Raw genomic sequence first — 25,897 nt, 5'->3', positions numbered from 1 at the left:
GCAAGAAATGCTACAGATATCCTCAGCCAGGTTAGTGGATGGATCATGTATCATCCTAATGAAAGAGTGGCTCTTTATCCATCAAGTGACAGAATAAATCAAAAATTAATGTATTTTTGTGGTGAATTATTCTTTTTTTTTCTTTCAACAAAAAAACTTTATTTTAAAGTATACTTACTTTATTTTAAAGTTACTTTCAAAGTTAAAAATTTCTTCTTCCATAAAATATTTATCATGCAAATGTTATATAAACTGTTTTTTTCCCCCAATTTCTATTTCATTATTATAAAACACATTTTAATAGGACTAACACATTATTTTTGTCCATTTATACCATTTTTAAGAAGTTGTGTCTTTTACAATTTATTTAAAATTATTGCATATGCTTATGAAGCCCTATTTTTTTTTACTAATTTTCTGAAATAATATGTTACTGAAATGTCAGTAATATGATTGTCAACTTACCTTTTAAATACCAAGTAAGAGCTGTCTCTCAGCAGAAACCCATGTTTTACAGACTAAGTACAAGCAGAACGCTGAGCAGGACAGGGCTAGCTACACCAGCGTCATTGACACTCCTGATATCATCCATGCTCAGCAGATCAGGAACCTTGTGAGCCAGGTAATGGCCAATATACAAACTTTAAACATGCAATGTTTTGCTAGAAAACACATAATATATAACATGTAACATTACATAACATGTAACATAACGTTTTTGGAATATTTATAGATGTAGTATATATGGAATGTCAAGCATTATTTATTTTTTAAACAGAAAAAGTACAAGGAGGAGGCAGAGAAGACCATGTCTCACTACAATGCAGTTCTAGACACTCCTGAGATGCAGAGAGTGCGGGAGAACCAGAAGAACTTCAGCACTGTAAGATCTTTTTTATTTTTCTATCATTTTTTTCTGTTTTTGTTTCTCCCTTTGTTTCTTGTAGGTTGGACATTTTCTTGGTCATGTTGTCCTTGATTTTTGTCTTTTGTGTTTGAGGATTCACAGATTTGGATTTGGTAAACCATATTAGTTGATTTTGTCCTATTCTTTGAACAAGTTATTACTGTTTCAATTCAGTGGTTGTGTTCATTTAAACATATTTGGAGTATTTTTGTTACACTGTGTTTTTTCCCCCAGTGTGCAGTACTTGACTGCAGTTGTGCTCTTTTTTCTGTAGCTTCAATACCAGGTTGACCATAAAAAAAGTAAGGGCAAAGTAACAGCAATACAGGACACCCCTGAAATGCTTCGTGTTAAAGAAAATACAAAGAATTTCAGCTTGGTACCTACTCATTAAGTATAATTTTACTCTTTTTAAATGCTTTTTCCTGACTACCAACTTTACTTTTTTTTTTTTTTTTAACTTTCATTTATTTGTTGAATTCTGGCTTTTACCCCCCTTCTTTTTTTTTTCTTTTTTTTTACTTCTTTTTCTCTTGCTACAATCATATGTTAACAGTCCCTGACTTGCAGCCCATTTCCTACTTCATCTAGACCTAAATTTAGCTATTAACTCTAGACTACCAGTTTAGAGACTAACTTCATTTTAAAGTTCAGTTGAATTGTTTGAAACAACTGCTCTAATTATTTTAGGAACTAAAACCGTAATGCTTTTTATTTATACTGCTGCCAACTCTTATGCAGATGTAGATGTGCATGTTTTCCACAATTCATGAAATGTAAATATATGTAAAATGTTCATTTGTGTCACACAAAAAATTTCTTCATTATTTCAAAAAGCCTCCTGAGAAAACAAAAAAAAAATCATGATAATCAAATTGGTGTAATATTTTTGCATCTGCATTTTTAAAGATTCATTATAAGGAGGATTTGGGAGGAGGAACTGCTATAGCAGAAACGCCAGAGATGGAAAGAGTTAAACGCAATCAACAGACTATTAGCACGGTACACTGTGGTGTGACCCAATCCCAGCCTTTTCCCCCTTTCCCCACATTCCCATGCTCCTTGGCATTGTCGAGACAGAGCAAATATTTCCTTTCGTTTCATTTTAATCACCACTTCCTCAGTTTTTTTTTATAAACACCTAATTTTAATGCCAATCCTTAAAAAATAATCATCATCTAAAAGTCTTTTCTTTGTATTTCACTATTAAAACGCTCCCTAACTGAGTCCCAGACATTTTCATAATGTTCTGTGTTTATTTTTCTTCTATTGTATAGCCCTGTAAAAATTTAAATACCACCTTTTTGAATTTTATGGTTTTATATATCAGGACAAAATAAAAATTAATTGGTCCTTAGCAGGTCTTAAAATTAGATACAACTTTAGATGAACAACACAAAATTCAATTGTTTGGATACCTTTAGCAGCAGTAAATTGTAATTGTTTATCTTTATGACTTTATCAGTCTCTTGCATCGCTGTGGAGGAATTTTGGCTCACTCATCCTTGCATCCGTTCATTGATATTTGTGGGCATTTGTTTATGCACAGCTCACAAGTAATGATATAGCAGTTCAGTCAGGTTAAGGTCTGAATTTTGACTGACCATTGGTTTTTCAGCCATTTATTAAAAATGTGCAAATGCCCAATCCTGTTGCATGAGCCAATTTTAGTCTGGCTTTAGCCGTCACACAGGTGGCCTCACATTAGAATTCTTTGGCATACAAACGTGCCCAGGTTCTGTGGCTGAAGAAGAAGCCTAACTTCTCACGCCTTCATCACTGTGCTTGACAGTGGGTATGGGGTGTTTGTGCTGATATGCTGCGTTTAGGTTTTCACCAAATGTGATGTTGTGTATTATGGCCAGACATATTCATTTTGGTCTCATCTGTCCAAATGACATTGTTCCAAAAGCCTTGTGGTTTGTTCAGATGCAACTTCTCAAACCTAAGCTGTGCTGACAAGGTCTATTAAGAGAGAATTTGCTTTCTTCAGGCAACCTTTATAAACAAACCTGACTTATTCAGTAACTTTAATATTAAACAGGTCTGTAGAGGAGGCCTGTAGTAGCTTGCTTTGTGTTACAGCTAAAAACTCCAGATGGTCACACTTGCTGATGATTAATTAATTAGCTTTTTAAATTCTGCAAACGCAGTAAAGGATGTACATACTTTTTCATTCATAGCTTTTCTATTTTGGCTTTATATTTGTTAAATAAATAATCACATAGTGTAAGATGTCAAATGTTGTTTATCTGAGGTTGTATTTGCCTAATTTTAAGACCTGATAAGACCAAATGATTTTTCTTATGCCCTGATACAGAAAACCATAGAATTCAAATAAGGTGTACTTTTATTTTCTTATGATTTTGATTAAAGGATTAGGGTTAGACACTTACTTAAAGACACTTACATAAGCCTTTTATAAGTTGACATAAGCCTACATAAACCATGATGAGCCTTTAACACACCTGCTGTTACTAAAAGCTGTAATCAATGTCTTCTGCCTCAAAACAAAAACATTGTGTTTTGTGCAGTGGTGGACAGTAAAGAAGTAAATTTAATTCGTTACTGTACTTAAGTAGCCTTTTCGTGTATCTGTACTTTACTCGAGTATTTCTGTTTAGAAAAACTTTTACTTTAACTTCACTACATTTCAAAGTAAAATGTTGAACTTTTTACTCAACTACTTTTTTGCAAAATCAGTCGTTCCTTTTATTTCTGAGTGGATAAAAACGTAACTGGTCATTCACACAGCAAGCCACCAGTCAGGTTTTAAACTTGTATTGATAATTTATTAGATATCAATCAGTGTTTGATTGATTAATATCATTACACCCATAATAAATCATAGTACTTGGATACTTAAGTACATTTGAGGGAAATAATTCTGTACTTTTACTCAAGTAAAGGTTTTAAGTGAACACTTTTACTTTTACTGGAGTAATATTTTACCTACTGTACTTACTTTTACTTAAGTACATGCTTTGTGTATATTGTCCACAACTGGTTTTGTGTTATGGTAAAATTGTCTTCAGGTGTCATTAAGAAATCAGTAGAATAAGCCTTTTTCATAGAGTTTATCTAGGTTTATGTCATGTATTATAAGTAGTTAAGAAGGGCTAAATAGGTATGTAAAGTGTGAATATGGGTTTTTTTTCAGATACTTATCTAATACTTCCTGTGTTTTATCATTTCTTTATTATTTCTGTTTCAAATTACTCGGAAATATGGAATAGGTCAAATACAAGGATTTACTAGGTCAAGGCATATCTATACCAGATCTTCCTGAAGTAAAACGTGCGCAGGAGTCTCAGAAGAACATAAGCTCGGTAGATTTGCTTTTGCTCTATTACAAGTATCCCTCCCCCTTAATGGCTTTAACCCTTCTGAAAACCATTTTCTTCTTACTGCAGAATTGACTTTCTAATTTACTAGTTCAAAATGATGTAGTTTAACTTTGTAAGGAATAAAACACTGCAGGGTGTGCTGGTATTAAAAAGTAATCCAGCAGGGAGTAGTGATTCAATTATCAGCCTGAGGTTGATTCATTTTTGCATAATAGCATATCCTAAAGTGTTTTATTCCACTTATATGACTTATAAAATGATTTAATACTAAAAGAGACATTGTGCTTTTAAACTGTATATAGTTTTGCTTTAATTGATATAAGCAGCTATCCTAATGTCTTTCCCATACTGAAGTACTGACTGTAACTCTTTTTTAAACCCAAGACTCCTTCTATAAACACTAAGCAAATATATCTTATATATATAATAACAATAATATATTAGAATAAGCATCTTAATATTGTATTAATGTGTGATTTGTATTACAGCTATATCTTCTATCAAACTGCTGTTGTTAAAAAAAAAATGAATCAGTGTCTTTTTATCAATCCAATTCAAGAGTTTAAGAGTGCTGTGTTTTAATACTCTCTATTTTATGTGAAATCTATGGTGTGTGTGTGTAGGTATAATGGTTGGCTCATTTGAATAACCGTTTTTTTCTTATACTTATTTAAAGATTCATTACAAGGAGGATTTAGGAAGTGGAACTACGATATCAGAAACTCCTGAGATGGAGAGAGTTAAACGCAATCAGGAAAATATTAGCACGGTACACTGCGGTGTGACCCTTTCCCAGCTACAGATCATTCTATCATCCATATAACATTGCACACAAACCTTAATGATTCCCTGGTTAACTGTAGTTCCCTCCCTAAAAAGCATTGACCAGCACATTATGACATATCTAATAACATCCATTCATGTGTATACCACCTGGTTTCAATGTTAATACTTCTGAAGTTCATGCTTACCACAACTGGAATTGATTTTCCCAACCAAATTGCTTGGAAAATAATGTCTGTGTTTTTATATGTGCTACTAAATTTGTTGTAAATGTCAGCAAGTTATTTGTTCATGTTAGAGGTGATGATTGATCATATTTGCCATATTATTATTTTGTTATTTTTCCAACTGTTCTTGTTCTGATTGTTTATTTGTATCTTGCTATGTGTTTCACCTGCATGGAACCAAATCCACTGGTAGATAAAGTACAAAAACATGGTGGGGCATGGGACAGCTATATCGGACCTTCCTGAGGTGAAGCGAGTTCGAGAGACTCAGAAGCACATCAGTTCGGTAGTGGAAACTACACACAGTTTACTTGGGCGTGCTTTCATTTGCATGAACTTTCACATCACATCCATTCTACCCATAATGTCTGTTATCACCTGCTAATAGAATATAACCAAACCCTCCACCGGCAGCCTCACATCTACTTCCAGTTTATTCCAAGCAATCAAACCTGAGACCATGTAATCCAACAACAGTAACCTCATGTGCTTATGGTTTTATTTGAAATTCACACACTGTAATATTCTGGCTCTTATTTGCTTTTCTTAACATTTCACTACAGGGTTTTCTCCGTATGTTGCCATTTAACCTCCAAATGTGATGCTGTGAGTGGTGTTTGCTCACAAACTTCTCTTTCTTCTGCTGAAGGAATGTTTGGAGCGTGAGTATGATGTGATATGAAGGTAGCTTCCTCTCACTGGCTTTTCTATGGCTACTGTTTTTCTCCACTCCAGGTGTTGTATAGAGATGCTTCTGGCAAAGGAACTCCTGTCATATTCACGCCAGAGATGGAGCGAGTCAAACGGAACCAAGAACATATTAGCTCGGTACTCAGCCAGGGAACGTGTGTCCTAAAACTCATGTTCAACATAACCAATCTAACTCCTTCCTTCTCGCTTAGGTGGCTAATAATATTAACTTCATCCTTCCACCTGCTCAATGTAATACATTAAATTTAGATGTGATGTGTGCGTTCATTGCTAACTTTCTCTTGATTAAGCAATTTTTCATACGTTCCTTACTGTCTTGTAGCAGTTCTGTGAAATGGAACAAAAACATCCATCCCTCCATCTATGTGGACCTACTGTGCTAATTCATTCATCTACTGTTGCAATAACACAGCTGCTAACTTCATAGCCATCAGTTTCCCTCCTTCCTGGAATAATCCAATCTGAGATGTGCTCATATTAAAACCCATCCTGTATACAGTGTACATTGCATTTACTGTTCTTTCTGTCCCCCAGGTGCTGTACTCTGACAGCTTCCGTAAGCAGGTGCAGGGCAAAGCAGCGTTTGTACTGGACACTCCTGAGATGAGGCGTGTCAGGGAGACTCAGCGCATCATCTCTGGGGTAAATTTCAGTGCAAGCATCTCCTATTTCACATACAACAAAAAGTTGCATGTTGGAGATGCTGAATAACATTATGTATACATCTATTTCGCAGGTGCAATACCACCAGGACTTTGAGAAGAGTAAGGGCAGCTTTACTCCCACCACCAGTGACCTTGTGACTGAGCGTGTCAAGAGAAACACTCAAGACTTTAGTGACATCAACTACCGCGGCATTCAGAGGCGTGTGGTGGAAATGGAGAGGAAACGTGCAGTAGAGCATGACCAGGAAACCATCGCTGGTCAGATCATTGAAACATAACTTATTTACAGCAATAATAACCAACTACTTATATTTTGATTATATGTTTGTACCACTACATTTAGGTAGAATTCAACAGTAACTAAACTGTGGTTAATTTTTAGACCTGCGTGTATGGCGTACAAACCCAGGCTCTGTGTTTGACTACGATCCTGCTGAAGATAATATCCAGTCTAGGAGTCTTCACATGATGTCTGGTAGGTTACAGACTATACATATTATAGTTTATAATAATTGCACTTTACATGAGTAAAACATCCTCGATTTTTTTTTCTTTGCATTTGTATTTAGACCTGTCATTTTAAATTTCAAAATAGTAATCTGAATATGCTTTCAAATCAATTTTTTACATTTGTCCTTACTTCTATTTTTAGCTCAAATTATATGTCAAATGTAAACATGTTTTAGTGTGGACACAAACCTGTACCTGAGGGAAAATTTATCAGGCTACTTCCACTTTTTATTGAGTAGGAATTTAACAAAAATTTGGACACCTTTCTGCACCTTCCAGTTCAAGCTCAGCGGCGTAGTAAGGAACACTCTCGATCGACAAGCGCCATGAGCGGCTTAGGTGATGAGAAATCTGAGTTGTCTGAGAATGTGGACCAACACATGTCCCTCTACAGTAATGGATTCCCTTCTGCTACCATCGGTACGTGCACTTTACACTTAATAACTAAACATGCAGAAGTGTTTATTAAATGGGGAGTATTATTATTAAGTGCTCATTTGAATATAATGACTTTCAAATACTTCACCCTCTGTCACAGGCTACCAGCAGGCCAAGACAGTTGAACTCCAGCAGAGATCTTCTTCTGTGGTCACCCAGCAGACCACTGTGTCCTCTGTGCCTTCACACCCCTCCACCACTGGGGTAAGTAGGAAAGTCTTCCCATACATACAATGTCTTAACCTAACTTTATTTCACTATCTATTGTCTAAGACTGAAAAACATGATTGTTAACACTTTCATAAATTGTCCCTCTTGACAGAAATCTGTTCGTGCCATGTACGACTATACTGCAGCTGACAACGACGAGGTGTCCTTCAAAGATGGAGATGTCATAGTGAATGTGCAGTCCATCGATGAGGGCTGGATGTATGGCACAGTGCAGCGTACTGGAAAGACTGGCATGCTGCCAGCCAACTACGTGGAGGCGATCTAAAGACTAGTGCGACTATGAGACATCCACAGGGCTGAGCAGCTCAGGCATTCAGCTAGTTTATGTGTAGTTCGTTATAGGTTAGTCTTAAAATAGTGTTGATCCTGTTTGTCTGTCTTCGCATTATGTGCAATTTTGTTCATGCCCATATCTGCAAATCTTCAGTGGATGTGACAGAGACTGAAAGATGTTAGACAGTTGTATTTATCTTTTATCTACCAAACCCCAACAGAACATTTAAAAACAAACTTAAAGCCCATTTTGTTGTATATTACTGACAAGCGATTTGGTTTTACGGAAGGCTTTTCTGCCTTTCTCAGCACTAAAGCTTTAACACAGAAATGGTCTTTGCTTAAAAAAATAAAATCTGAGACTGAACTGAAAGTGAAATACCAAATCAAGACATTATCAAACTATAATTAAGGTAACAAACAACAACAAAAACCTTGAAAGTGTGAGAGACGAGTTCCATGAAAGAAAAAAAAAAAAGCCTCTTCCCTCCTTTGCTAAAGGCTGGTCACAAGATGCATGTGTGTTTTGTTTCTTCCAATTCCCTAGATCTAGGGTTAAGAGTCATATTTTGGCTCAGTAGCTAATAAAGCACACCACGCTTCTGCAGTATATCTGTCTCTTGTCCTGAATATGTAGAATATATAATTTCTTTATGCATAAATTATTTAAACATGTCCAGGTTTTTAGATAGTATTAAACACCACTGCATGCTGTCACATGCATTTATACTTTGAAATATACCTTTAAAAACAAGAAAGCCACTTGCTGAACTGTCCTTGTGTTAAGTTTGTGTATGCAATGATTAAATGAATAGATAGCATTATAGTAATAAAGTATTGATATTACAAAATAATCAGTGAATAAACATTTCTGCATGAACTTTGGTTTCTCTTCTGAATAGAGCACTCTAAATAATAAATGAAACTAATTACTGTAACAAGACTGCCAATTACCTCAAACACTGATTTGAACAATTTCTCTAGATTACAGCTCCCCCCCCCCCCCCCCCCCCATCACAGGCTGGATAAACATAATCACGGCTTGTAAACTTTAATTCTACATTGTGTTCACTGGTAGTCTTTAATAAAAAAAAAAAAGAAAATAAAAATTAATATGAAGTATAATTTGTATGTTGGATTACCAATTAAGCAATTTGGAAATGAACAGGGGATTATAGATCACCCTGTGACCTTACAAACACACTTCTGATTTAAGAAACAAATAATGCACGAAAGGCAATCAATCCTGCAGGTAAATTCTCAGTTAAAAACAACACTTACACCTTTGTTCCTTTATTTAAACAAATGAAAAAAAAAAAAAGTATTGAAATACTAAAAGTGCCATCTGCATTCTGATCAGCACACAAGAAGCGCCGATAAAAGGCAATAAAAGAAGCAAGTCCTTTCAATTCGTTCAATGCTCAGAGGGTACGAGTATGGTACAAGCTATTTATGTCCCATTGCAGAAAAGTTCCATCAGTCCGGAAAATATGAATGTTAGAAGATCCACAGCTAAAACGATCACTAAAAACAGCAGTCCACTGCATATAAGCATGATTTAAAAAAATAATAATAATAAAAAAAAAAAAAAGTTAAAAGTAATTGAGGCAGGTTTCATGTAGACAACTGAGGATGAGAAGACTGGATCAATCATGACAAACTGTCCTCGAGGTTGCTGATTAAACGTGACTGAAGATGATCCACAATACATCTCATCATGCCACTGAGCTGTTCATGCATCTGACCCAGCTCTCTTGGCGAACAGCATCCAAGCTCCTCTTGGGTTAGACGAGATCCCAGTGCTGCAACATCTGATAGCAGGTCCACAGATATTGACTCTTCCTGTTTCTGCGCTACGGTCAATGGCACTTCCGAGGAGATGACTTCTGGGGGGGGGGGAAAGAAAAAAAAAGTGTCAATGGCTTGTATCTTTTGCTGAAAGGTCTCTATCGTTTTCTACATGATACAATTGATCTATACTGCTAATCCCTCAGATGTACCTTGTTCATCTCCAGCTGTTTGGTCCTCCTCTTGATTTAGAGCTCCAGTCATCTCCTCAGGCTCAGAGGTCATTTTCTCCATTTCATCAAAGCTTTTCAGGTCATCAGGCCGCCCCTTGCGCTTGAAGGACAAATTCAAACATTTGTAAATGCCATATCAGCTGAGCACAATATTCACAAATAATCAAATGTTTAAAATGTACTGTACCTGCTGCTCATAATAGGTTTTTAGTGCTTTTTTGAGATTTGACACCTTAGGTGAGCGAATAGGGAGCAATTTGATTTCACTTGGTGATAGAGCACCCAGATCTCCAACTGTTTTAATATTTCTAGCACGCACAAGCTGACCAAAGCCTCGAGGCCTAGGTACAAAGACAAATATACAGCAATAAGTGAATACATGTAATGAACAACAGTCATTTTAAAAGGTTGTACAATGGCTAGATTTAAAAAACAAAAGTTATTTGCTTCAATATAACATGACTAGTAGTGCCAAATCAAAACAATTAATATAATCAAAGTCAGTTGAGGACGAATGTAGAAAATGTTAGAAAGAACAGCGCTATCCTCTTCATCTACACTGTGTGTACCTACACTTATTTACCAGGTAAAATGCTAAGCATTAGAAACTTACCACATCGCGGAAGAAATCTGGGGCAGAACAGCCTCCACAGGAGTAGAACAGCAGACGAGTGCAGGAAAAACACAATCCTTTGGAATGGGTCGGGGCTCTTGACTCATTTCTGAGATCTGTGGCCAGGTTAAACATTAACGCAAAATATTCAACACGTTAATTTTTTGATGTGTTTTAGAAGTTTGGCTTAAAGTGTTCAAAATAACAAACAAAAAAGAAATACCAGGCATTTCTTTGAACTCTTGTAACCCGGACTGCGAAGGTTGCGAGGACTGAGGGTTAACAGTCCTTTTGTCGGTGTTGTAATATACTGCAACGCAAATTTATTCCGATTAAGTGACCTTATTTGTAATTTGCTTTTATAACTTAAGAATACCGAAATATAAGTCACAATACCTTAGGCTGTCCAACAGTTTTTGATTTTGGAGAGCTAGTCCGTACAACGGGGCTACGCCGGTCAATATCGTCGGCCAATTCCTGCTGGTATATCGGGTTTGCGAAGGACACTCTGCGAGACTACAACAAAAATAAACAGCATTAAAATATACAGAAATAGTCCTAGAATCACAATATTAATAACAAGAAGTTTTGGTTGTTAATAAATATTTCATCCTTAACAATACTACCTTAATGAGAGGTGATGGAGAATCTTCTTCACATTGCCTCTTCTGTCCTTTCTTTAGAATGCTTGTAGATGGAGAAGCTGTTGGTGACCATACACCCCGTGTCACACTACTACTAGGACTCTGCCTCACTTCTGCATTCCTGCTAAGAGAATCTGAAAATTTCTGTTTGGGTGGGGAGTCCAGACAAGCTTCAGCCGAGGCAGCTTGAGGCGTTTCCAAAGCGTCACAAGGTAGAGCAGTCTGAAGATGAAGATCTTTGTCTATTTGTGTTGCTTCTTCATCATCATCCTCCCCCTCTTCGTGAGAGGCCCTGTCTAATTCAGTACCTTCAGGAAGTGCAGTAACTGCACCATCTAATTCAGCCACAAGTTCCTCTTTTTCTGGTATCTCCACTGTTTTTTCTCCACTAAGAACTATTTCTTCCTGACTGACAGGAGATTTAGACTCTTCATGGCATACTGGCTTATCCTCCATAGGTTGGCTATGGTTTGATGAGTGCTCTGGTGCACCTGGACCTTCCTGTGAATGCACTTGGCTAAATTTGTTTTCTGAAGAAAGTTTATCCTTTTCCTCATACTTCTCCTTTGTCTCATCTACATTGTCTTTTTGGTGTTCCTCTCCCTGGATTAGACCTTCATTCACATCATTTTCATTAGGAGTTTTCACAGGTCTTACAGCAGGTAACTCTGCTTCTGTCAAGCTAGGCAAGGATGGAGAAGACTGTTCATTAGCAACATCAGGACAACTGTCTTGAAGTGCCATTCTCTCTTTTTCCGGTGAAGATGTGAAACTGTTCACCTCAGCATCAGATGGCAAACTGCTGGATTCAAGAAGAACCTTGATTTCCTTAATACTCTCTACATCTTCAGAATTACTACACAGTTCTTTTGAAGGCATGCTGCTAACTTGGTGGCAGTTACAATTAGTAGAGCGTCTGCGCCCACGACCTTTTTTACTATGAGGACACTTAAGCATTTCCCTTGCTTTTAGCTCAACTTCAGCATTTTGCTGTAGGCTGTTTTGTGAGGACAGGAGGTTTTCATTGGCAACGGCTTTCTCTTCGCAAACAGTGTTAACATACTTCTCCTTTTCAGAATCTATTTGCATCTTAGAGTCTATGTCACTTTGTTGCTCATCACGAAGTTCAATTGAATCACCATGTTCACTTGCTTGGACTTCAGTTACAGGGGGCTCATCTTTGAGATCAGGTTGGAGAATGTTTTGAACCTCATTCAGTGTGCTAACACCTAAACAGTCCTTTGGCTCATTCTTTGATATTTCCATTGGGACTGAAGGGACAGTTGCATCTTCCGTACCCAATATATCCTCAGAAGCATTTGCATTCATCAGTGTGCTTGGTACCATCTCAGATGATTTACGCACTCTGGACCTTTTAGACCTTTGTCCGTCTCGGGTATCAGACCCTTCAGACTCAGAGTTTTCAAATGATGCCAACAGGGCTTGAGATGAGCGACGAGTTCTATATTTGCCCCACCCTTGAGAATTGTCCTGGGATTTGCTGATCTCATTAGCCTGTGAACCTTCAGAATTCACGGAACCTGATGTTGTAGTGTCTTTACTGGTGTTACTTGTCTGTTTTTCAGATTTTTTGGGCCTACCTACTTTGCCTTTTATTGGTATTGGTGTTTGGGAATGATTTAAATCACTCATTTGTTCACTTTTCAGTCCTGTCTTATCTTTGTTTTGTGCTTCAGCTGCTTCAGACCATTTTCCTCTTCTTGGTCTGGCAGGTGAGAGGCTATCAGAATCAGATGCAGGGCTATCCGATTGCTTGTTTGTGCCAGCAGGAGAGTCTCCCTGAGAGAGATCGACACTTTGCCTTCTGTCTGAACCCTCCACGTTACCACTAGTTACTCTGGTTCGCCTAACAGGCCTACAATGTGACTGACTATCTGTTTGCTTAAGAGGAGACTCATTCTTATAATTATTACTATCATTATTCTTATCTGTTTGACTTAAAGGAGACATTTTTTCAGCAGAAGGCTCAGTCTGATTAACCTCTTTACTCCTGCCTCTAACCCTTCCCTGTGATAAACTCGTTGTGGTAGCCAAAGAGTGTATTTGTGAATCACCCGTATTTTCTTTATATTCACTAGTCTGCAATTTACCACTTACACCACTCTCTTCATGGACTCTACTTCTCCTGGTTCTTGTAGTAAAAATCTCAGTTTTCTTGGCCGATGTAGACTTTGGAGCATCATTTGAAGTTGATGCCTTAACAGGTGTCTTTTTCTGCTGCTTGCTTTTTGATTCCTGATCCAACTCTTCCCCTGGCAGAACAGGTTTACTTCTTCGTCTTCCTGATCTCCTTGGTTCAACCTGACTCGAATCCTGAGAAGCAGTAAAAACCTCAGTTTCTACATCAGCAGAGGCAATTTCAGCATTTACCTCCACACTGGTTTTGTCTGGAGACGTGTTCCCAATATCGACTGCCTCTTTAAACTCTTGTGTCTGTGTGTCTGGGATGACATGATCTTCATCCTCTGTGACTTCACTTGGACATTTAGATACTGATTTCAACTCTGTGATTTTTGCATCAGACTGATTAGCAGAATCCGGGGTAATATCAGTAGATTTGTTAGAATCCTCTTTACCAATTTCTGGCTGTGAGTAAGAAGTAGGTGAAGACCGTTTTGAGTTAGTTTGTGACTTTGGAGTCTCCTGACTACAAGAAATTCTACAAAGTGGGCCAGTAAATTTTGTAACATTTGGGGAGCCACCTGGCCTACCCTCTACATATTTCTCAAGGGTGATGAAGGACTGACGTCGACTGCTGGGCTTTGGTGGTGTTCCAGAAACCATGTCAGATGAACCAGACCCATTTGGGCTTTGGCTCTCCTTATGAATTGCAAAATCCTGAAGACCACTGGCATCCAAAGCTGTGTTGTCTGGGCTGATGTTATCTTGCATCTTTTGTTCATCAATTCCAGATGATGCCCCTGCCATCAAATCCTACAAATTCAGATAAATATTCACTAAATTACTATTTAAATTGGACCCTTCTGTACTAATTCCAGTACAGACAAATAGACAATTAATGACAGAATTATAGTCAGATATGCAGTGTCTTACCTTCGCTTTAATCATATTTTCTTTGGCCTCAGATTGTTCCCGTGGTGGCAATTTGTCCCTAAAGAAAAACACATGCTGGTAAACATCTCAGTACTGAAAGGTAGAGATGATGAGAATTATACTAATGCATCAGTACATACGTGGATTCCTCTTGGCTCTGAGTGTACTGTGTAAAGACTGTCGAATCCATAGAGGCATCCAAATTATTGTACATTGCAGGGATATCAACCCTAAGTGGGGTTAGCAGAAAATAATTCAGTCAGACTGAAGAAGCTTTTCAGCTGAGCAGTGACACGTTTCGATTAAACCAGAAAGACAAATCAACTTCCAGATAATGTACACATGTTTTAAGTACGAGACATTTTTTTTTTACATGGTACAAAACAGACGTTTGCTTTTCTACCTTTTAGTTCTTTTGACCTCCTTTTGATGTTCAGTCAACACCCTCTCCTTTGCCTCAGGAGGAATGAAGACAAAATCTACTGATGCTTCCTCCTCAAGAACTTCTTTGCGTGGTGGCTTCGGAGACCCAAAATCCAGTTTTACCTGCAAACGGTATGCCGCCATCAGCTAAAATATATGATACAACTCATAAGATCCAACGTTTAAAGAGTGGCATTTCAGGTCATTTACAGATACAGGCTTGGAGGGTGTTCCAGAGCTCCTTTCCTTTAGCTCCGATGCTCTGGTTAATAACGAGTCTCTCTTTCCCACTGAGGTCACTTTAATCCCACTGATTTTGGTGTCAAGTTGAGAACACTCACTCTGCTCAAAACAAAAATAATGTAAATAAATACAGGGTGCAACGTTTCAGATAAAAATAAATACAAATTGGGGGGAAAAAATATAACCACAAGCATGATCCTGTGTTTAATTTAACATGGATTATAAATGTAGGTTTCACTATTGTAATTCAATCTTCTTTCTGCTATTTCAAGCATCACTTACTGAGCACTGTCCGCTTAAATCTTCAGAATTTTCAACTGCTTGAAATCCAGGTAAAATTAAGGGAGACTTCTGCTTAGCTTGATTTAACACTGACCTAGAAAACATTTTTTTTCTCATCAGCCAAGCAATTTATTTTTTTAGGAAAGCACAGACAATAAATACCATAAAATATATAAAAAAAATCACAATAGATTTCACACCGAAATATACACATGAGTCATGTAAGCAAAAACACAGATTGACATTTTAATATATAAATATGTACACACATACCTGAGATTCTCAGGGTATGTGAGCACAAGCGCATTTCCAAAAGTGCCATTCCAGAATTGAGTAATGACGGATCGGATCTGTTTGCTTTTGTGTTGAAAAAGTACACAGAGCAATGGAGATAAAACTTCCAGCAGCTCATCATCATACTGCAGTGCAGAACGTGTTTGCAGGGTGCCAAGCACATCTCCCATCAGCTTCTCCAACTAAATAAAAAGCGGAAAAAATAGGGAAAAATACTTATTTAAAACGGGATATCATGATAGGTACAATTTCTGATGTTTAGTGTATTTAAATTCAGAAATAAAATTTTACCTTGGATCCCAGCACAGAGTGGGTCTTTGACTGTTCACCTTCTGAACTATATGGAAAAAAAGGTGGGGGAAAAATGCATTCAGCATAAATTGTGGTATTCAGGTTTTGTTGGAAAGGAAAAAAAAAAAGAAAAGTTTGAAACTTAGCATATAGGTAGTCAAAAATAGTGAAACCTTACCACTGTCCATAAAGAAGCGCAAGAGGTTTTATGAGGGAAGCCAGTGACTCTTGGATAATGGTGGGTAAGGCAAGGCTTGTAAAAAGAGTGGACAATATGGAGAAGAGCATTGTACCAATGCCACTTAAAACTCCACTGGTCTCCTCTGAAAATGCCAGAGTTTTGAAAGATTCTAAACACTGAACCAAGAGCACATGGAAGTTTGAGAGATTCCCCAGAGCTTTGTTCCTCTTTCGAACCCAACCAAGTGGTGTGTGAGGGGCTAAGGAGAACAAGATTTAGAATTTAATTGCAAAGTCATTTAAAAACATCTGCCCTTTCATCAAAAGCAAAACACACCACTTACATTTCATCTTCTGTTGAAATTGAGGGGTAAATGGAGAGAAGTCCACACTTTCAATAATGGACAGCAAGATATTTGCTACTGCATCAAGAGTGGACAAACTCTAGAGGGGGGGGGAGAGAGAGAGAGAGAGAGAGAGAGAGAGAGAGAGCTCTATTAGCTTGTAAAAATATATATACACACACAATTAACAAAAATTTTCATGTTCCTTTTTTTATACCTTCAGTGCTTCACCATCAAGTGCAGTAGATATTCTGGCACACAACTCTTCACAGCACACATTCTCTTCTGCTGTGGCCACAAGAGCTGAGCAGCGAGCAAAAGCCTTGTACAGTCGAGACCAAGTGCTCAGCATAGTCTTCTGAGTCATCTATTGCAGAAATGACAGTAAAACTGTACTCTGTAAAAATTATGTAGGAAAGGAATTAAACATTTTTAAAGCTAAAAAGTGTGAGAAATGCAGAGTTACTGACTTGTGGAAGACCTGAGCCAGACAAAAGGCGGTTAATCGGAAACATCAAGGCTGTATGAATTGCACTGAAGTTATGCTCCAAGGCATCCCCTTGATTCACCTCATTTGTCTTAAAAAAATAAATAAATAAAATACCAACAAAAAAAAGACCTGTTAATGCTTAAAATAATAAACAAAAAGTAATCTACTACAAAGCCAGAACAAACCTGTGTAATAGTATCAGTTAAAGGGTTTACAACAAGGGTCCACATTCTCCACAGATGCTCTGTGTTTTCCACGGCCTCTGCGCGGTCACTGATTGTCCCCAAAACCGACTCTCCAAAGGCCAGTGGGGAAGTGGGCCCACAGAGACCGCAACTGATAAGGGTCTCCAGGCACACAAAGAACCTACCAAAAAGCAAAAATAAAATGTAAGGCTGCAAATGCATTCCTATTATTAAAAAATGCTGAAAGGCTTTCATAATCATTGATCTTTTAACCAAATATAGGTTTCCCCTGATATTCAAAAGATGAATTTATATTGAAATAAGAGCAGTAAACAAAGCAAACAACTTTCTAAATAACTTACCTTTCATCAGTCACAAATGACGAGAACATACTGCTCTTGTAAAAGAGGAGAATCAAAAAAAGAGCTGGGGTACCCTGGGAAGAAACGGTTTACATTAGGAGTTAATTAATTCATAATTAATAATAAGTCATTAATAATGAGTAGATTGTAGGACTGTTTAAAAATACAGGACATTATAAAATGATAAGCTTCAAACAATGTCAAATTCAAACTCACATTCAAGACATCCATGTCGGCTACTTGATATGCTGCAGACCCCAGGACCTTCTGAGGAATAGCTTTCACAGTAGCTTCTAGCAAGGCCTAGAATATAAATATAATGTTTTAAAAAGTGCACAGCATAGAACGCAGTGTCAAGCATCATCTGGGATTAATCAAATGCAGAAAAGCTTTTGTATGGAGTTTAAAAATAAATAGTGCTGTAACAATCCCTTGAGTAACAAGTAGTTTGATTACAAAAATTTATTTAGCCCATTTAACAAAAACACAGAGCACCGTGTTTCCCACAGACAATTATTACTGACGCACCACCCACTAAACTCTGGATCGCGCAGGTCAGGTAAAATAGAAGACACTGCAGGATAAAAATGGAGGAACAGGAAGTAAACAGCAAGGGGCGAGGAGAAGATTCAGACCAAAGAAAATGGCAGAAAGTTTCCAAAGTTTGAGAATTTTAGACTATAACAAAGAAAACAGCGTACAGTGCAGTTACCATTTTTTAAGTCATTTGAAATACATTTTTATCTTTTTATTTATGTACAGTGCCATCAAAAAACCCTGGGCTGTGGAGTCAGTAATGGAGCATGTTTTTAAAGCTGGCGATAAATACATTGATTTAGTTTGTGGAAAATTTCAAGCAGCTTTTCTGGAGACAAGAAAACCACATCACGATTCTGTGCGAGATTTAATAAATAAATACCTACGAGGGAGAATAATTATGTTTCATAATTCTCAGCTTCGGCTACTGCAGGGGGACTTTTTGAATGTACTGTTTTGTATTTTGATGTAAAATGGCTATTAAAAGGCACTAAATGGGTCTCGTTTTTACTGATATTCTTGTATGCAGCAATAAAAATAAATTTTTCTAAACAGAAAAACAAATTACTTGTTCATTATAAGAGACCCATCTTATTTTCTCCCTCCGATTTTGTATTGCTCTTTAATAAAGAAAAGGTACTTCTTATCCGATCAGTCGATTAATCGATGGAATAATCATTAGAATACTACATTAGTTAGTCTTATGGTGTCATAAGGATCAAAGTTTAGAGGTGTTGTAATTCCAAGATTTAGGAACCTCAAAGTGTGCTTAAATAAGTACTTGTAATTAGTGTTTGTTGGTTAAATCCAATGGAACAGTTATTAAAGAGCAGCTATTCGCAAAGTGAGATGATTTACCAGAGCCCGTGGAGCTGGCAGGGCTTCAGAGGACACAATAGACTGTAGGGCCTGCAGCAGGAGAGTAAGTACTTCAGAACCCTGTCTCTCCTTCTTATTACCAGCTGTTAAAAAGAAGAAACAACAAAGATGGAACAGATGCAGGCTTAAACGCCAACAGAAGACTTTAGTCCCACATAAGAATTTATTCTAATTTATAAACTACTACAGAACTTACCAGCCTCTATTGTTGTACTGACATGGCCAATAAGGCTGGTCCATATCAGATTCAGCAATGCTTCTAAACAAAGAAATTGTACAAAAGATTTTGTATTAATTAAATGTATAAAAGTGCCAAAATAATGTGCCAGACACAACACGGACAACTAAACTGTTCTTTGACAAAAGTGTTTCTAGGGGTTCCCCAAGAGCCAACTCCAAGCATTGTAAATGATAAATATTATACAAAGACAAATCAGACCAGCAGCCTGATATGTACCGTAATTTTCGGACTATTAAGCGCACCCAAATATAAGCCGCACCCACTGAATTTTACAAAGTTTTTTTTTATTTTAAACATAAATACACCGCACCTGTCTATAAGCCGCAGGTGTCTACATTGAAACTAATGAACTTTACACAGGCTTTAAATGAAAGACAGTGCCTGTTACGTGGCTTGTATCTAAACAGTAGCCTATCAAGAAAGTCATTTTTCACTGTCTTCCTCCTTCCCTTCCTCCTTCATTTCTCTCGGGAGTTTAACTTTTGGCATCCTTGTGCGTTTAAAAAATCACCACCGGTGGAAGCTTTTCTCCCGATGAGATATAAAGAATTTGATATAATTGATATTATTGATATAAAGAATTTCATTGCTTCGCCTGAACCCGTTTGGCAATTTTATTGGTCTAATGGCTGAGTTTTTTGGCTTGAAGCTTGTGAAACCGGGAAAAATATAGTCCGGAAAATACGGTATCTGGAAAGATCACAGACCATATGGATGTAATAGAATGCAATGACTGCATAGATGTACAAACAAAACAAAAAACACCCACCCAGCAACAATAGCATATATGAGGCTCTTCAGGGGCTGGCAACTGCACAATCAAACTATTGTCTCAATAGAGAACATGCCAAATTATTCAAGTGGGTCTACACTTATTAGAAGCAGTTGAGCTTTTCATTAATTTAGCCAGTTAAAAAAAAAAATCATGACAGTGTGGAGCTTTGAACATTAGATCTTAAACAATTAGAAGCCAAACAAAATTCTACATTAGGGATACTCTGAAGTCACATACACAAGGAACAGCTTAAGGAAGCCTAATGCATAAATGATTACAATGACAAGGAACTGTTTAATAAATGTACAAATAAAAAAGGTACAGTTCATTATTAGTTACTACTACTACCACCAATAAAAAAAATAAACACACACCCTTACTGAATAAAAACGGTGTGTAAATTAGGACAATTGAGTACCTGGAGCCTCTTTGCCCACAGAGATGAAGCAATCTCTAACAGCTGCAATGAGTGTAGAGGAGTGCTTGCTGAAGAAAGACTGGCTGCTGAGAAGGTTGTGTGTCAAAGGCTCTGAAACAGCAGAAAGAAAAAATAAAATTATATATATATATATTTGATATATAATCAAATTAGGAAAGACAGTCAGAATTATTTATAGTAATGACATTCAAACAAAAAAGTTATAAGTATGCATTGTGTTCTACCAAGATTGAGTTGAAGACTGCTCTTGGCTGCAGCAGCACTAGCCTGTGATCCTAAAAAGTAGTGTAGTAGCATCTCCAGCCCGAGCAGTTGGATGGAGGGAAAGGACTGTGGAACGTTCGCACTGCTAATGCTCAGGCGAGAGCTAGAACCTGGACTGCTACATGAAGGAACGCCTGAAATCAATGAATAAAGATTACTTTTTATAGATTTCATGTAAAAATAAAAACATGTTAATGTGCAGAAACTGGGTCAGGGGCCCAATCTCCTTGTACCTTGTTTAGGAGTAACTAGTCCAATGCCATTGCTCTGGCTTATGCTTCTAGCAGGAGTGGCTGAAGACCCCAAAGAGGCATCTGGAGGAAGTGTACTGAGCAGCAGTGGTACACCAACCTTCATAAATACAAGTTTCATGTGTTATATCTTTTCTATACCTTAAAAAACAACTATGCCAACTCTAATACATTATGAATTACATGATATACTGGTTTACCTGTTCAAAGTTAGCTGACAGGTTGGGGCCTAGTTTGACCACAAGATACCACCAGACTTCTATTTTGGTGAGCAGCAAGGCTTCAGTCCTTACAAGGATGGAGCTAAGGGGCTGCATGAGCAGTTTTAGTCGCTTGCTACTACAAAGAATATCTGGAAAAGAGATTGAATCTGGTTTAATCCATATCAAAAAGACAAAGATATAAGAAAACTGTATGCAGCAGTTTGGCCAAATGCTCACCTGGATTAAGAGCAAAATTGTCGATGAGGCTCTTCCAGGCAAGGAAGGCAATTTTCTTAATGCTGGGAGAGGAGCTACGGAAGCCCAGCTCTTCTAAATAGAGCAGCGAGTTTATGAAGGCACCTCCTTTGTGGAGCAACTAAAAGACAACACATTTCAGATTTACCTGCACCACAGCTCTCTTCAAGACTTCAAGAAAGAGCATCAATGACATGAACATGTGCCTTACCTTGCCCAAAAGCTTTACAAATAAAGGCCAGAGCTTCAGCACATTGCTCTCATTCTTACTGGAAAATAGTTTCTGCATCTCAGGGATAAGTTTCTGAAAAATAAATATGGTTCCAGTTAATAAAAGGAGGTTAAGAAAGAAATGAGTCATCTTAACCAAACCAACTAATATACAAAAACAATTTTGTGACCCAGATTGTGGTATAACAGAGAGAAAAATAAAAAGTCACAATCATCTACATTATCATAACAACCCAGAACAGCCTCCTAGCCAAGGTCAAACCGCTTTAGTACAGCAAATAAAAACAAGCCTATTAATTTTGCAGTGTCTCTGTAAGGCAGAAAATGAAGGACAGACTTACAGAAGACATCATGGGCTCTACAATGGCAGCCACCTCCTGCTGTTTCTCCAGAAGAAGTGGCAAACCCATCTCCAGCGCTGCAGCCGCACGCAAGCGCACCTTTGAGGCGGAGTGAACTACCAGAGGTATGACCAGCTTAATCCACATTACTGCTCCATCAGTCATCTGAACAGGAGCTTGCTCTAGCAGCCTGTAACCAAAACAATCACAAACAGGGTGCAGACATTTGGCAATTCATCAATTTCACAACAAAATGAGCCCATTGTGTCTGCAAAATTATATTATGGCACATTTAGGAAACATAAAAAAAAAAAGAACAATAATTAAAAAAGGTATGTATTTACTTTATAACAACATTGAGTGACTCGTGTTCAGTCAAGACTGACTGGATGTCTTTTGTCTGCAGAGCTTCTAGAGTCTTCAGTATATCTGGTGTCTAAAAAGATAAAGAAGAAAAAATGCAAAAATATCTTAAAATGAAAGCAAAAGCAAACCTGATTGTACAAAAAAAATAAATAAATACTTTGTTTACTGACCTTCTTGGAAACAACATCTGCAGAGAAATTTTGTTTTGAAATGACCCATAATGCTCGTGTGCATGTGTTCTTGTCTGTTGACTTTAACACCAGACCGCAAAGGGCCAACAAGATCTCCTCTGCAAAAGTACCTAAAAAAACCAAAGCAACCAACAAAAGCATCAGAACACCAGTAGGGAACATCTGTGAATTGAATTGTAACTCCATGTTCACTTGCTCTGTATCTTACATGGAATACCAAAAACAATGTTCGAGTTGAAGACGCAGAAGCCCAGAGCTTGAAGCGCAGCCTGGCTTAACTCCTCATTCTGACTGGATATGTGTCTCTGGGAGCACAAAACAATACATCAAGTTTGAATGAAAAAATGCTGACTTTACAATAAGTATAATCAATAGTGTCATAGCAACAGAACATAATAATAAAAATAAGGAATACAAATTAATGCAATCAGATTTCATACCTGAAAGGCTTTGCCCAGGAGTGAAAAGTGCTTAATGATTAAAGGAAAGAACTGCCGCCCATCTTCTCCACTGAGCCGACTAAAAAATAAAAATAAAAAATTAGCTCAGTGAAGTTTTTACACAAATCTAGGAATGTTCTTGAATGTGCTACGGCTACAAAATGGTTAGTACATCCATAATTTAACAACCAATCTAATTGTTCACAGCTTCAATCACTCACTTGGCGATGGTAAGGTAGGCATCCGTCTGTTCAGACACGCCGGCAGATTTGTCCTCTAGAGTCCTGAGGAGATGGAGAAGGCTGGAGCTGGACATTGGGACTGTGGCCATCATCCTCAGGTCCTGCAAGCACCAATTCAGGACCCAGGTTTTACTCTAGACTTGTGTTTTTCTTAATAACAAACTATAAACTAAATCTTAAGACTTATATGCTGAAAAGAGTAGAAAAATGAAGCATTAATAAAGTTTAAAGAGACTTTTGAACATCCGATTTAAGTTTTGTAGTGACTAAATATCTCACAACAGCAGATGTTTAGCTCTTGTTTCATGAACACCTCTGGAAAACACTGATCCATGTGCTTTAAGGTAGATTAATGGTTTCTGGAAGATGATATGTGATTTAGTGAAGCACATTGTGCTCTCTGGCAAAAATAAAACACACCTACAGCTGCACTCCAAGCCCGTTTAATCACAGATGCAAGGCAGCTAGCAGGTGGCAATAATAGCAAATCTGAAAGGAAGCTCCTACATAACTACACTACATCTGCATTTAACTGCTGCTATGCATCAGAAAGAGCTATTCAGTATTGATGAGTGTGAACGGATGTGGCGCCCAGCTAGCTTCTCTGCCTCCTCCCTGCTAGGTGGCAGACTAGCCAATTGATTAAAAATAGGTTGCGTAACGACAGACAGTTTCGACTAATTATATTTTCCCCACACTTCACAAACGGATAGTTCAGTTTAACATCTGCTAAACCTCTAGCGACCTCATTCTAGTGTAGCACACCGTGTAAACAATGTGGAGCAAGCTAACAACACCCAGCTAATAACATCTGCACTTGCGTAATGAACCCAAAAAGGATATGCGCGTAGTCTGTTAGATACAGCAGCTTTTTTTTTTATCGAGTCAAACACCCTTTGTTTCAGTTTATGCATTCAATGTGATTTTTGCGCTCTCAGCTCATAAACATGGTGGCTAGCTAACATACCCAACCCCCTGCCCAGGACACACTGCAGCTAACTAGGAAGCAATAGAGGGAAAAAGTAATGTTCTCTCACCTCACCGATACTAATGTAACACAACCATCAAAAAGCGGCGTTAGCATAGACAGAAAGCTTACACCAATAAAACAAGCGAGGGTTATTTCTAAACCGAAAAATGATGAGTGGCTGTCAGTAACGGGGAAGATACAGTCTCGCTGTTTCCTCTGCAATCCCGCGAAAACGCTGGCGCCAAACAAGGCGCGCTGAGCAGCTTCACCTTTCACCCTCAGTAAACCTCGCCTACTCATGAATAATTCATGACAAAACCTGCTTCTCGAGCCGTTCATCGGTGTTCTGAAGTTAACGGACTATTTCTGACTTATTTCGTCTCTCAAATCTGGGTTTTAATAGCCAAAGAATTACATTAAAAAGTTCAGTCTCGTTATATTGTCTGTTTTCTTTGGATAAATAATTCAAATGAGAATTAAGAGGAGCTTCATCCCGCAGGCCATTCGGAGTCTGAACCAGGAAACATCTAACACCTAGTACCTGGACTTCTCTCTCCGTCTCACGTTTTCTTCACTGCAAAATTATTAATATTATATATAATATAATCTTTTTCTATACTGTACATTTTTTTAGACTTTTTAGTTATACTTATACTTTTAATATGTTGTTATACTTTATATGTACATTTTTATTTATTTAATTTTTCCTTTTTTTTACATTTATATTCTATTTCTATTTTTCATTTAAATTTTAAATGGAAATAATGTAACAATATGACATATTGTTCAATTAATGAAATATACTATCTAGGATAATTCAAGTTAAATATGGGGTTCCACAAGGTTCAGTTTTAAGACCCCTGCGTTTCACAATATACATGCATCCCTTGGGAAATATTATTAGAAGGCATTGGATTAGCTTCCACTGTTATACTTATGATACCAGCTATATATCTCAACAAAACCAGATGCAACATCTCAATTGGCTCGGTTAACTGAGTGTGTTAAATAATTAAAAGATTGGATGACGCATAACTTTCTATTATTAAATTCTGGTAAGACAGAGATTTTGCTCATCGGCCCAAAAACCAGTAGACAGAAGCGCCAGCATTTCAACCTGCATTTGAAAGCATGTGCTGTAAATACTAGTTCAACAGTAAAATACCTAGGAGTTATTTAGACAGCTTGTCTTTTGAAAATGATATCACCTATATTACAAAATCAGCCTTCTTCCACATTAGTAATTTTGCTAGGATAAGAAATATGAACATATAATCCCAATCTTATCATCCCTACACTGCTACCTACCGAATTGACTACAAATTACTTCTACTTACTTACAAAGTACTAAATGGTTTAGCTTCCATGTATCTATCCAGTCTTCTAACATGCTACAATCCACCATGCTCCTTGAGATCTCAAAACTCTGGACTTCTAGTATTTCCTAGAATAGCAAAGTCCACTAAAGGTGGTAGAACATTCCCACATTTAGCTCCTAAACTTTGGAATAGTCTTCCTGACATTGTTCAGGGCTCAGACACACTCTACTAGCTTAAGTACAGATTTAAGATATATCTTTTTAACAAGGCCTACACATAACACATATCACATATCATAATCTTGTGCTCCAGTAGATCTGATCAAATGCACATTATCAACTTGTGCTTGGTAATATTATGCAGCTACACTAATTTCTCTTCACTAGTTCTCTTTCTCTACCCATCCCAAAGCAT

General features: G+C 37.4%; 2 protein-coding genes across 52 annotated transcripts in view; one reads left to right on the top strand and one right to left on the bottom strand.

The window, feature by feature from the left end:
• Positions 1-8,702, top strand: part of neb (nebulin) — a 56,285-nt gene extending 47,583 nt beyond the window's left edge. For 17 of the 50 annotated variants that reach the window (XM_083536627.1, XM_083536621.1, XM_083536594.1 and 14 more), the window contains 15 exons: positions 1-30; positions 518-622; positions 779-883; positions 1,182-1,286; positions 1,817-1,909; positions 4,144-4,236; positions 4,931-5,023; positions 5,458-5,550; positions 6,000-6,092; positions 6,510-6,617; positions 6,712-6,898; positions 7,023-7,115; positions 7,430-7,570; positions 7,689-7,792; positions 7,911-8,702. The exon at positions 1-30 is cut by the window's left edge and continues 84 nt beyond it. In XM_083536627.1, coding sequence (XP_083392753.1) covers positions 1-30; positions 518-622; positions 779-883; positions 1,182-1,286; positions 1,817-1,909; positions 4,144-4,236; positions 4,931-5,023; positions 5,458-5,550; positions 6,000-6,092; positions 6,510-6,617; positions 6,712-6,898; positions 7,023-7,115; positions 7,430-7,570; positions 7,689-7,792; positions 7,911-8,084 — 1,617 coding nt within the window. In that variant the 3' untranslated portion in view covers positions 8,085-8,702. The remainder of the gene's footprint in view (positions 31-517; positions 623-778; positions 884-1,181; positions 1,287-1,816; positions 1,910-4,143; positions 4,237-4,930; positions 5,024-5,457; positions 5,551-5,999; positions 6,093-6,509; positions 6,618-6,711; positions 6,899-7,022; positions 7,116-7,429; positions 7,571-7,688; positions 7,793-7,910) is intronic. The other 33 variants (XM_083536615.1, XM_083536607.1, XM_083536601.1 and 30 more) reach the window with 12 other exon arrangements.
• A 425-nt stretch (positions 8,703-9,127) lies between these two features.
• rif1 (replication timing regulatory factor 1) lies at positions 9,128-24,452 on the bottom strand. 2 transcript variants are annotated; one of them, XM_083536636.1, is made up of 36 exons: positions 24,232-24,452; positions 23,174-23,295; positions 22,953-23,031; positions 22,721-22,817; positions 22,492-22,622; positions 22,300-22,391; positions 21,956-22,145; positions 21,595-21,687; positions 21,366-21,504; positions 21,126-21,277; positions 20,908-21,025; positions 20,635-20,808; positions 20,390-20,500; positions 19,152-19,214; positions 18,935-19,038; positions 17,756-17,842; positions 17,540-17,613; positions 17,178-17,358; positions 16,973-17,080; positions 16,720-16,869; positions 16,503-16,602; positions 16,157-16,418; positions 15,979-16,024; positions 15,667-15,869; positions 15,394-15,487; positions 15,079-15,210; positions 14,849-14,991; positions 14,586-14,675; positions 14,446-14,503; positions 11,353-14,325; positions 11,123-11,242; positions 10,950-11,036; positions 10,727-10,842; positions 10,301-10,454; positions 10,093-10,213; positions 9,128-9,978 (listed from the first exon to the last, which is right to left on the bottom strand). In XM_083536636.1, the coding sequence occupies exons 2-36, from the start codon at positions 23,284-23,286 to the stop codon at positions 9,743-9,745; spliced, it is 7,191 nt and encodes a 2,396-aa protein (XP_083392762.1). In that variant the 5' UTR covers positions 23,287-23,295; positions 24,232-24,452; the 3' UTR covers positions 9,128-9,742. The 2 variants fall into 2 exon arrangements, with proteins under 2 accessions (XP_083392762.1, XP_083392761.1); XM_083536635.1 differs by having other exon boundaries at positions 15,079-15,213; positions 24,232-24,444.
• Between the last annotated feature and the right edge of the window lie 1,445 nt (positions 24,453-25,897).

This window comes from Silurus aristotelis, assembly GCF_946808225.1.
Source record: "Silurus aristotelis genome assembly, chromosome: 3".
NCBI lineage: Eukaryota > Metazoa > Chordata > Actinopteri > Siluriformes > Siluridae > Silurus > Silurus aristotelis.
The sequence above is the reverse complement of the archived record's forward strand: the minus strand, read 5'-3'. Positions and strand labels throughout refer to the sequence as shown.